This window comes from Panicum hallii, chromosome 9 (genome assembly GCF_002211085.1).
Source record: "Panicum hallii strain FIL2 chromosome 9, PHallii_v3.1, whole genome shotgun sequence".
In the NCBI taxonomy this organism is placed as follows: domain Eukaryota; kingdom Viridiplantae; phylum Streptophyta; class Magnoliopsida; order Poales; family Poaceae; genus Panicum; species Panicum hallii.
Window position 1 is genome coordinate 30777547 of NC_038050.1, and position 10912 is coordinate 30788458.

At 47.0% G+C, this 10912-nt stretch overlaps 1 protein-coding gene and 1 pseudogene across 6 annotated transcripts; one reads left to right on the forward strand and one right to left on the reverse strand.

The window, feature by feature from the left end:
• LOC112872976 overlaps positions 1-4920 on the forward strand; it is a 49779-nt pseudogene extending 44859 nt beyond the window's left edge.
• A 3015-nt stretch (positions 4921-7935) lies between these two features.
• Positions 7936-10236, reverse strand: LOC112878231. 6 transcript variants are annotated; one of them, XM_025942670.1, is made up of 5 exons: positions 9880-10236; positions 9481-9738; positions 8823-8934; positions 8497-8599; positions 7936-8338 (listed from the first exon to the last, which is right to left on the reverse strand). In XM_025942670.1, coding segments are annotated over exons 2-5 (462 nt in total). In that variant the 5' UTR covers positions 9482-9738; positions 9880-10236; the 3' UTR covers positions 7936-8092. The 6 variants fall into 6 exon arrangements, with proteins under 6 accessions (XP_025798455.1, XP_025798453.1, XP_025798454.1 ...); XM_025942668.1 differs by having other exon boundaries at positions 8823-8945; positions 9481-9673; positions 9911-10235; XM_025942669.1 differs by having other exon boundaries at positions 8823-8945; positions 9911-10235.
• Between the last annotated feature and the right edge of the window lie 676 nt (positions 10237-10912).

Here is a 10912-nt window from a genome sequence, read left to right on the forward strand (position 1 = left end):
CTCCTCGGAGGTTTGTACGGTAATATACCATCTGATGTAATAAATGTGTATCAGCCTCCTGGGACTGATTTTTATATCACATTTAAGTCACCTCGGATGAGGGGACGCTTCACCTACCTAGCTTACGGAGCACGCTCACAGCAGGAGCGACTTTCGACTACACTCAGAGTCGTCGCACTCGGGGTAGTCTTGTTTTTCTGCCCTGCGCACGGCAATCCCGCGATGATGCTCGCGTTCTTTCCTAACAAGTTTAGACCTGCTCGATCGAGTTGTGGCTAATCTGTTAGACGAGTATTAGCTACCCTTCGAGTCGTTGCACCCAGGGAAGCGTCTACTACTTGAGCCTTGTAAGCCTGGATCCCAATTCAGCTAAGGCACGCAAACAAGTAGAGATATCGAGTGAAGTATTTACATAAGGGAATGATTACTTGTCTCTCATACCCTAATCCTGCAGTACACTGTGTACAATTTGTTCTGCTACAGGTTGGGCCTCTCGCAGGTACTCGTCAAATCGTTCATCCGTGCAGTCCGCCGCCATTCCCTGCGCAAAAATGTCTAGCTGCGTGTTTGGCAAGAAGGATTTCACATATGCGAGGGCATTGCCAACGCATGCGACTGGAGCCTCAGATAGGAACTTGAGCACTTTCTTCGGGGCTTCGCGGAGTCGCTCCAGCAGGGGCCGCGGGCTCGCTTCGTCTTCTTCTGGGGGATCCACCATGTCCACCAGCTCCTGGGCAGCCCCCCTGAGGTCCTCCAACTCCTTCCGCTGTTGCTCGTCCTTCTCGCCCAGCATTTTGATTTGCTGAAGGCAGTCGACGAACTGTCATTCAGTATCGCCGATCACCTTCTGCAGCCTTTCGACATCATCTTTACGATGATACAGCATATTCTTCACGTCAGTAAGCTGCTCCTCTTTGTGTTTTATTATTTTCCTAAGCTCTACGGTGAAGATATTTCAGCAACTAAGGGAAATTACTAAGGAAAAGTACTCGAGGGAAGCGAGGGCCTACCTTGGTGCGCTTTCTTCTCTTCCTTGAGCTGCTCCTGGTACTCCGCTTGTTGCTCCTTGAGCTGTTTTTGGAGCTCGGAGTTGGCCTTCTCGAGGTTTTTCATGTCATTCTTGAGTAGCCAAGTCTCTCGAGTTCTTTCGTGCTTCAGTATGTCCAGCTCTCGCTGCAGATAGCAATTCTTCATAATTTCTTCGGAGACATGCTTGTCCAGGGCAGCTAACTCTCGCGCATCACCCACAACCGCGCTGAGCTTCTCCGATTTTTTCTGGGATTTAGTGATCACATGCTGCGCAAAAGGTGGAGATTGAGTCAAAACAGCTCATCAATATGCACAACCGGAAAATTACCCAAGTATTACCATGGAAAAATCGTATAACTCCTTGAAGGTGCTCTTGAAGGTCTTTAAATTTTTTGCCGTCAACAGGGGGTCGTCCACCAGGTCGGTGGTGATGATGTTCTTGTACCCTGGCCCGGCCTTTAGTAGCTCACGGGGATTCCTCGAGGACCCGGCGATGTCTTCGGGCGGTGGTTGTCGGACACCTGCAAGTACAAATATTGTCAATATATTGCGCCCAGATCTCGGTAGCCAGACGCGGGCGGATAAGCGCTTACCTGTGCCATTAGTAGGAGCGGCATCAGAGGCTTCGACTTGTTCTCCGCCACCAGCTTCGGCTTCGTCTTGCCCAACTAGCAAAGCCACACAAACCATAGCAGTATGCAAAGCGCTCAAAGCCTATGCAACTAGTACTCAAACAACCGGGGAGCTCCTACTCATACTAGTATGCAAAGTGCTCAAAGCCTAAGCACAACTAATACTTACCCAACTAGCAAAGCCACACAAACTAAACTAGAGAGCTTACAACTACTTAGATACACAAACTAAGCAAGTCTACTTAGCTACACAAGCTAACTAGCGCAAGAGATAGCAACTGCTTTACTACACAAGTAAACTAGTTACACAAGAGCAACTACAACTCACTAGCACAAGTATATGAACAAGTAAATACAAGCTAGTGGAGGGAATTGCAAACCAATGAGAAGAACAAGTTGACACGGAGATTTTTATCCTGAGGTTTGGTGGTTTGCCAACCACTTAATCCCCGCTGAGGTAAGCCCAAGGTTGCCGCCGATCCTCTTCCTAGTGGTGACCCGCAAGTCACACTCTCCCACGTGGAGTGCTCACACCAAGCTCTAGCACTTGATCCGGCTGGACCACTTGGCGCTCTTCACACCTCGCTCTACTAGAGTTGCTCTTCGCATCTCCCGCCGGGTGAGCACGGTACCCCACACAGTGCCTTGTCCGGAGTCACGCACAAGCTTCTTGCGTGCTTCAATGGAGACAACACCACCAAGCCGTCTAGGAGGTTGCAACCTCCAAGAGTAACAAGCACCACCGGCTTGCAACTCGATCACCTAATGCCAATCTCTTGCAATCTCTCAATGCAATGCACTAGAATCGCTCTCTCACTTAGCGAATATGATTAATACTAATCACAAGTGAGCTGGAGGGCTCCCAAGCACTCTCACACAAGGACACTAAGTCCCCAAGGTGCTTAACTACACGAAATGGCTGAACACCACCTCTATTTATAGAGGGAGGCCTCAAACTAGCCGTTACCTTCAAAAACACGTCGAAACAGAGTTATCGCTGACTGTCCGCCTCACAGAGACCGGACTATCCGTCATTCATACCCAACAGCTAGAAACACAATTAATGCGTGTCAGAGTCGATAGCCTTGGTGGACTGTCCGCCTCACAACTAGCGGACCGTCCGCAGCACAAAAATGCTGAGCACATAGAACTTCAAAAGTTCTATCAGGTTTTAAAAATTAGCTGGTGGACCGTCCGCACCATTTGGCGGACCGTCCTCCGTTCACGTCAAAATCCCAACTAGAACAAAGGAACGTCTTTGTGTAGTTTGTAGATGGTCCGCCATCTAGGCCGGACGGTCCACTGTTCACTTTGACATCCAACACAGAAAACATCGAGTTTCTGTGCCCGTTTGACGGTTAGCCGGCAGATAGTCCGCGTCCCAGTAGCGGACGGACCGCAGCTCCATTTTCAGCATAGCCGATCCTCGGTAAAACGCTGATAACTTTTAACTCCAGTAACCAAATTAGGTGATCTTGGACTATATAGAAAGCTTGTTCAGAGGACTACTCATTGCACATGAACAAAGGATCCAAAACAAAATGGATCAACCTAGAAAACCAATCCAAGATCCAACCCATAATTAGGGGCATAACAAAAACCTTTTTCCAAAGCATGCTAACTCTAAATGATCTCCCACGGGATGATTAATATCTTTAAGCCTTAGTTAGCATTTTCAAATCTCCTTCTTTTTTTAAAACTTTCAACGCCACTCGATCCTAGCAATGTATGCATAGTTAGATCGCTCAAGTGGCACTAGATGACTGATATGCAAACAAGTTTACCCCTCTTCATAGTACGGCCATCTATCCTAAATCCGGTCCTGTACTTCTCTACACAACCTATGACCGGTGAAATGAAATACCCTACAAGTCATACCTTTGCCTTGCGCAGTCCATTTCATTTTCTCAAATGTTGATGCCACACAAGCACCAACCTCCATTAAACCTTTTGATCATCATCATAAGTCAACATTTGGCTTTATCTTCCTTGAATGATATGATCCACTTCATATCATCATGTGACCTTATTGGTTCATCGATCTCAACTTAATTTGATCTTCATCGTTGCCTTGGTCCATCGGTGCCAAGTCTTTGCTCAAGCTTCCCCGCCATATGCGGTTTGTCGCTTCAAACCTTCCAACTTGCCCTTCACACTTGCAACCGGTCCATCAATGCAAAGCCTTATCTTGATCTTCTCCATCTAGCCACAAGACTCCATGTCATGTCTCATATGCACTGAGTTCCTTCATCATACTATATGAGCATAGCATCAACACTTAGCCATTTCGCCATCATAGCACATGTTGCTTATACTACTGTCTTTGTGTGGTCACCTGTGTGTCTCAACATAATCACTTATTAGTCTACCTAGATTATCACTCAATTACCAAAATCAACCAAGGACCTTTCAAAGGACCTCGTGGAGAACAACCCTGGTGCCCGCGTCCTGGTGACGTGCTCCGAGGTGATCTAAAGGGGGGTTAGGGAGATCAAGCCTCTCTACCTCTCTAAAATTAATGGATATCCCACTGAACTCCCTCTTTATTTTTTAAAATAAAGAATGAAAAAGAAGATGGAAGGAAGAATAAGAGAAGGGTGATGAGCTACTTTTTATTTGGCTGCTGGATTCGCCACCATCCCGCTGTTGTTGCGGGGCCCCTCCGAGTCCCACATCGGGAACCTCGTCGGGCAGGCCATCTTCGGCGACGCCGCGGGCACGGTCGTGGTGGGGTCCAACCCCAACGCCAACTAGCGCGCCGTCTTCGAGCTGCTGCTGGTGTGGACGTCGCAGGAGATCGTGCCCGGGACGTGGGACGGCATCGTCACCACGCTGCGCGAGGAAGGGCTGGTGCTCACCCTGCACCGGGATGTACCGCTGTACGTGTCCGGCGCCGTGGGCCGCTCCGTGGCACGCGCGCTGCGGGAGGCGCCGACGCTGGCGCCGGACCTGAACGAGGAGGTGTTCTGGGTGATGCACGTGGGCGTTAGGGAGATACTGGACAGGGTGCAGCGCGAGCTGGGTCTCGGGGAAGGGAACCTGGCGCCTGGCGGCGTCCAGGAGTGCCATGACGCAGTACGGCAACACGTGGATCGGAGCTCGTGCGTGATCCTGATCATGGAGGAGATGCGGCGCATGTCGGAGGAGATGCGGCTGCGCTACGTCGGGAAAGGCCTGGATTGGGCTTCTCCTCGGATTTGGCCCCGGGATCACCATCGAGACCATTCTCCTCAAAGCGCTGCCAAACCATAAGCAGTAATCCTGCGTGCTGCATAGGGTCCTCCGCAGAAAAGCTCGATCGGAGCTCTCGAGTTGGATCGGTTCGTTGGTAGCTAGTTCGGCTCGGCCTGACCTGCCAAACGAACTGAGCCAAGCGTCAATTTTAGCTCATTTTCTTAACCAGCCAGCTCACGGGGATAGCTCATGAGCTGTTCGATGGCTTCGCCGGCTCGATAAATATGGCAATATCAAACTTATTTTCTATTAAGATATTTGTATTGTTATTATTATTTTATCAAAATAAACCTATCATTCAACTTGCAAGTCAAATGTAATATTAATTAAGAGTAATATTCTTATTTTTAGAAATAGAGATTTTGACAGCTTCTCTAAGTGGTTATCCAAATATAACCATCCTCCATTCCGCATTTCTCACTGTCCAGAGATCGATAACAAAAATACCTTTCTACGGTGTACATAAGATATAGAAAAGCTGTTGGAGAGTGAGAATATATAGAAAGTGATTTTATGCAGAAGGCTCTCCAAATGATAATTTAGAGACTAAAATTTAGAAAGATTCTTGAACATGCTCTAAACCTATTTTGAGTCTGTGTATTATCAAACGAGCTGACCATTAATGGGCCGAGCTGGCTTGTCAGACACCCCTGCTCCTGCAGATTAAGTCCAAACGCAATAGCTGTTTATGCATGATGACTTTGCTGTTTGCTCTATTTTTTTTTCTTGAAAAAAAAGGCTGTTTGCTCTATTTTATTTGAATCGCACAAGTGTCACTAAATCCGTGTTGCATCTTATTAGAAACAAAAGAAGCTAAGCAACGAATTTATACTATATAGCTTTACCAAAAAAAATATTTCCTCTATCCAAACCTATACACAAGGCGTGCATTGTATTTTCGAAATCCAAACTCTTGATCACCACTTATGTTATATAAATAAACTCCTGGCATCATATATGTATAATTATATGGTTATCATTTTATAGTCTATGTAATCTAAGAAAAATTTGTGATCACATGTTTACAAGCAAAGGAATCAACAGCTGGGCCACCGGTCACCACCAACAGCATACAGTAAAGAACTTCCATATGGGAGGTCCCATTATACGCACCACTTATAATAAACTAATAAATAGATTGTCCAATGCACCACAATCGTACATCGCAAATAACAGAGAACCGGGCATACACAATAAAATACCATCGATAACAAGAATGCAGAGCAACAACAAGATAGAAGGTATCAGAATTCGTTAGCACGAATGACAGCAACAAAGGCACCAAACAAGCATAAGGACGGGTCACGAATAAAACCGAACCAAATTACTTGAAACCGAAAAAATAGTCACCAATTCGGTTCCAGTTTATACTGCCCGAAATAAACTCGGTTAATTCGGTTTTGAGCCTCGGATAACGGAAAGAACCGGTGTAACCGAAATATAGAAAAGAGGCCGATAACTACAACTGAACAGCCCAGCCCAATAACTAAGTACGCCACCCTCCCGTTCACTCCTGCCTCTCGCCCTCTCCGTCTCCCTGGCGGCCGCTCGCACAGCGCGCGCGTGCAGGCGGCGCACGTAGGCGGCAACCCGCCTGCTCCCTCGCGGCGGCGCGTGCCGGCCGGCGGCCGCCCGCCCAGCGCACGCGCGGGTGTCGCTTGCAGGCCGGCCGCGGGCGGCGCGTCTGGCCAGCTGCCTGGCCCCTGCCGCACGCGGCGCGTGCAGGCAGGGCGCCTGGCCCCGGCCGCGGGCGGCGCCTGCTGTCCGGCCGCCTGGCCTCGGCCGTGGACGGCGCGTGCTGGCCGGCCGCCTGGGCCTGGTCCCGGCGGGCAACGCTGCATGCTGCTTCTTTGTCCTGTCCAGAAGCCCTCCGCTGCTCCTCGCCAAGCGGAGCCACAGTTCACTTGCCCCTCTTCGAAACTAATGCTCTTCTTTGGATTTGTAACCTATGTTAAATTCATTTGTGTTGGATTTTTGATGTATCTTCTTTCGATTTGGTGTATATATGATGGGGTCCATTGATTTTGTGTATGATTCAGTGAGTGTTCGGTTATTTCGAAATGCTCGGTTTTCAGTTTTCACGGGAACCGATCGGTTCTTATTTTTTACTAACCGAATTTTTTTAAAAATCGAGGAACCGAACCAATCGGTTGTTCTAACTGAATGCCCACCCTGAAGGACGGGAATTGCAGTGAACTGTGTAGCTTTGCTAATAATTATTTCTTTGCGGCACTCACATAACACATACATCTCCGAGAAAGAAGACACTCTTCATGAGCCAAATTTAAAGACAAGGCATATTCAAAATACAGCATGAAGTTTTTTGCAACAATCAGCACCAAACACGGCTAACATAAGCTACATCAAGAAGGCAAAAAAAAAAAAAGTATCGGATGTTGAGTAAGACCAATCAACAGTTCAACCATATCCCTCAAAACGCCAGATCTCAACAGTGCATATCGAAATGCTGGTTCCTTCAACCTCCCAGCAGAGTGATGAGGAGGGAGCACCAACTGAATGAGTGCTCAGATTACTAAAATGTTCATCACGGGGATACAAGGAAAATGCATCGACAACATTCAAGGGGAAAAAAAAAAGAAAGAGACGTTCTGCCAACATGTCACAATGCAATTACTGATATCATCTAGTTTTATCAGCTGTGCAGAACATTCCGAATGATGCAGAATGCATCTCGTTTTATTTGCAGATAAGCTTTTCCCTTTTGAAATTATAGGAGTTCCAATGGGGTAGGCCAGGAACATATGATCCAGCATGACTAGTTGCATCAGCAGAAAAACATATGACATTTCATAAAATTTGACATTTTTAACTAAACAGTACGAGAAAATTCAGGCGCCACAACATCAACAGCTTTTCTCATGCAATCATGTTTGTGCATAATGGTGCACAACCATCATATACCATTATAGCAGAATGGAAGAAGAAACTCAACTAAGAAAATACTGAAAATCTAGGTTCAGAAAGAAGATAGCCGGAAATCAGGCCATAAAGGAAGATGGAAATATGGACAAATATTGAATTTCCGAGCAGACCTACCATCTCAAGAGATATGTGTAAAAACAAAGTTTCTTGTTTGCCATATTAATTTCAGTCACGCATCCATTATTTTTTATGATGACAGTTGGCGAGTTTCATAAACATAATACATAGTCGACCAGTCCAACTAATGCCTGTTACTACCACTGACCTGATGCCACTCTATCTCGAAGCAACATATCTCTCTCCTCCTTCATCTTATTCGCAATCTCAATTACCTTAGGGTTATAGAAACGATCCATAACATACTTCTTTTCCTCTGCTTGTATTTCCTTGATTGCACTTGGGTATGGGTTTGGCGGTGGTACCTTTCCTTCACTGCGTGCAATTTCTTTAAGTTCCTTGTATGCTTTCTTCTTGGCTTTCTTTTCTTTGCGATACTCAAACTGGAAAAGGCATGGTAATCATCAAATAAAACTGGCAGTGTTTAAACTTGTACAATTCTGTAACTTAAAATTTAAATATAGTGGGCTCAGAATAGGATTTTGTGTTAAGGGTATTTGATAAAATTTACAAAAGGATATCTTCAGAAGAGGATTATTACATCTGCTACAGCCATCGCATAATCTTCACTGACTCCTTGCTCTTTCAACTCCAAGACACGCCAAGCAAAAACTCGTGCTGGTGGCGGATCAAATCCACTTATCCTGTAAAGATTGGACATATTAAAATCATGTGCAAAAGGAGAAAGTTAAATAATAGCACCAGTTCTGTGTACAAAGAAAATAGATAACAATCGAACATTTCTTCCTTCCCGAACCCCCTTCAAAAATTTGGAGTCTTAAATACATGTATACTATTTCAACTATACAGGTGCTGCATTGGTAATTTTTTTTATGGAGATCACAAAGCACACGAGAAGGGACGTACTTGATTGCATCATGGTAGAGTGAATCTGGATGCTTTTTGAAGAACATTTTAACGTACACATCCTCTGGCATCTCAATCTTCTTGATCTTTCCATCCACACGAGGAAATGTCACTGGAGGTGCCCTAATCAACAAGTCTCGTGTTTCAATTGACCAGCAAGCAATATGGCAAACAAAAGAAACGCATAGCAGTTTGAAAAAAATAACAGCAAAGCATGCATAGATCCAGTCCAGTTTACTGTTTACAAACTTCTAGGCTCACAATGTAACACAATTGAACCTCACTAAAAAAATGTTGCAAACCATTCGACAACGGAAACAATATAAAGCATCAGGAAATACACAAATCCCAGTTATACGCAATACCATGGCGTTCAGGGTGATTGATGAGATAGTAATTAGAAATCAACCTTGTTTCAGCACAGAATCGTGCCATTTTACAACATCTCAATTCATAGGTCCATGGATAAGCAACAAAATGAACCATCTATGATGTCACGTAGAGCTTTTCTCGACATAATCAGCGAGGTGCAGCATAGTTTACATGTGGATCTGATCCCAACCACAGCGCCAAAGGTAGGATAATGGAGAAATGGAGACGTAATTGCACAGACACAGATAGGGATGGAGATGCGGGAGTAGGGCAGGAGAGCACTAACTCTTCCATGGCCTTGAGCCATGTGGGGGCGGGCTTGGCGAGGCCCTTCACCAGCTTCCGCGTCTTGGTCAGCAGGTCACCGCGCATGTACGACATCTCCCTCGTCTAGTGAGCGAGGACCTCCCCGTCGGAGAGACTGCAGCCGCGCCGGCGCCGCCGCAACTGGTGAAGACTCGAGACCTCTCTGGCTAGCCCTGGGCGTTCGGGTAATTCGGGTAATTAAAAGTTCGGGTTTTCCAAATTGCTACCCGAGATTCATCTGAAAAAACAAAACCCGAAATTCCGGGTACGGGTACGGGCATCAGGTAATCCCGATTACCCGAGTTTCCATCCGTTCACATGCACAGCAATTTTCAGCTACAATCCTAGTAACAGGAACAGTCTAGCTGACAAGCAATACCAATAAGATTCCTCCCCTGTTGCTGCCGTACTTGAGTTGTCGTCGTCGTCGGAGCCCAGAGGCGATGGCGCGTCCCCTACTCCCCGCTGCGGCGCGGCAGGTGGGCGGCTGGCCGCGACGCGAGGTCGCGAGCGGACGGGGCGGGCGGGTCAGCGACTCAGCGGGTGGCCTGGGCGGCTGGGCCCTGGGTGCCTCGCGGTCGCGGAGTGGCGGTGGCGGTGGCGGCGCGGCGCACTGAGGGCGACGGCGTGGCCCCGTGGGCGCTGGGCGGCGGGCGCCAGGGAGGATGGGAGCCTGGGAGTAGGCCGTCGGGAGGGAGTTGGGGTCGGGGGAAGGGGAGGCCGGGAGGGGAAGGGGATCAGGCTTCAGGGGAATCTAAATTAGGGGATGCTAGGGTTAGTTTTTTTTTTTGAAAAACTGATGCTAGGGTTAGTTGTGGGCTACCGGGCTGCCTACTGAGATGGGTCCAAATGGGCTGTTGGTTGATTTCGAATGGTTTGAGAAATTCGGGTATACACCAATTAAATTTAGGTTTCTTAAAGTCAGAGATCGGATATTTTGGGTTTGGTTATTTTAGGATTGGATTCGAATATTTTGGGTTGGGATTTCGGGTTCGGAAAATTATGCTCAGAGCTATCTCCGGCACAGCAGGAGGACACACTCTATCCATTAGGACTAGGTATAATCCGGATTTCTTAAAGATACCATTGGAGGCACAGGTGTTCCTAGCGGTTTAGCAAAAAGACCCTTCTATTTTTTAAATATCAACACGCAGTCCAACTCATCAACCTTGCACAGTAACCGCGTTCGAATATTTTGCACTTATATCCTTAACTTAAAATTTACTTGAACATGAAGCAAAAAAATCAGAATCCTCTTAGTTTTTGCAAAAACCACCTGCAATCGATTTTTGGAGGACCCGTCCCAGCTCCCAACCCTAACCTCTCTCATTCTTCTCTCCATCTTTTCTTCTTCTCTCCGCAGTCGCCGTCGCTCCTCACCGCATGCGGCCCAACAATGCCTGGAGCGGCTG

Excerpts from the sequence above, each read along its gene's own strand:
- LOC112878231 (XM_025942668.1), bottom strand. The coding sequence starts at position 9,575 with ATGTCGTACATGCGCGGTGACCTGCTGACCAAGACGCGGAAGCTGGTG. Across the intron at positions 8,946-9,480 it reads TGGCTCAAGGCCATGGAAGA|GGCACCTCCAGTGACATTTC; the intron begins GTTAGTGCTCTC and ends CTTGTTGATTAG. Across the intron at positions 8,339-8,496 it reads ATGCGATGGCTGTAGCAGAT|TTTGAGTATCGCAAAGAAAA; the intron begins GTAATAATCCTC and ends TGCCTTTTCCAG.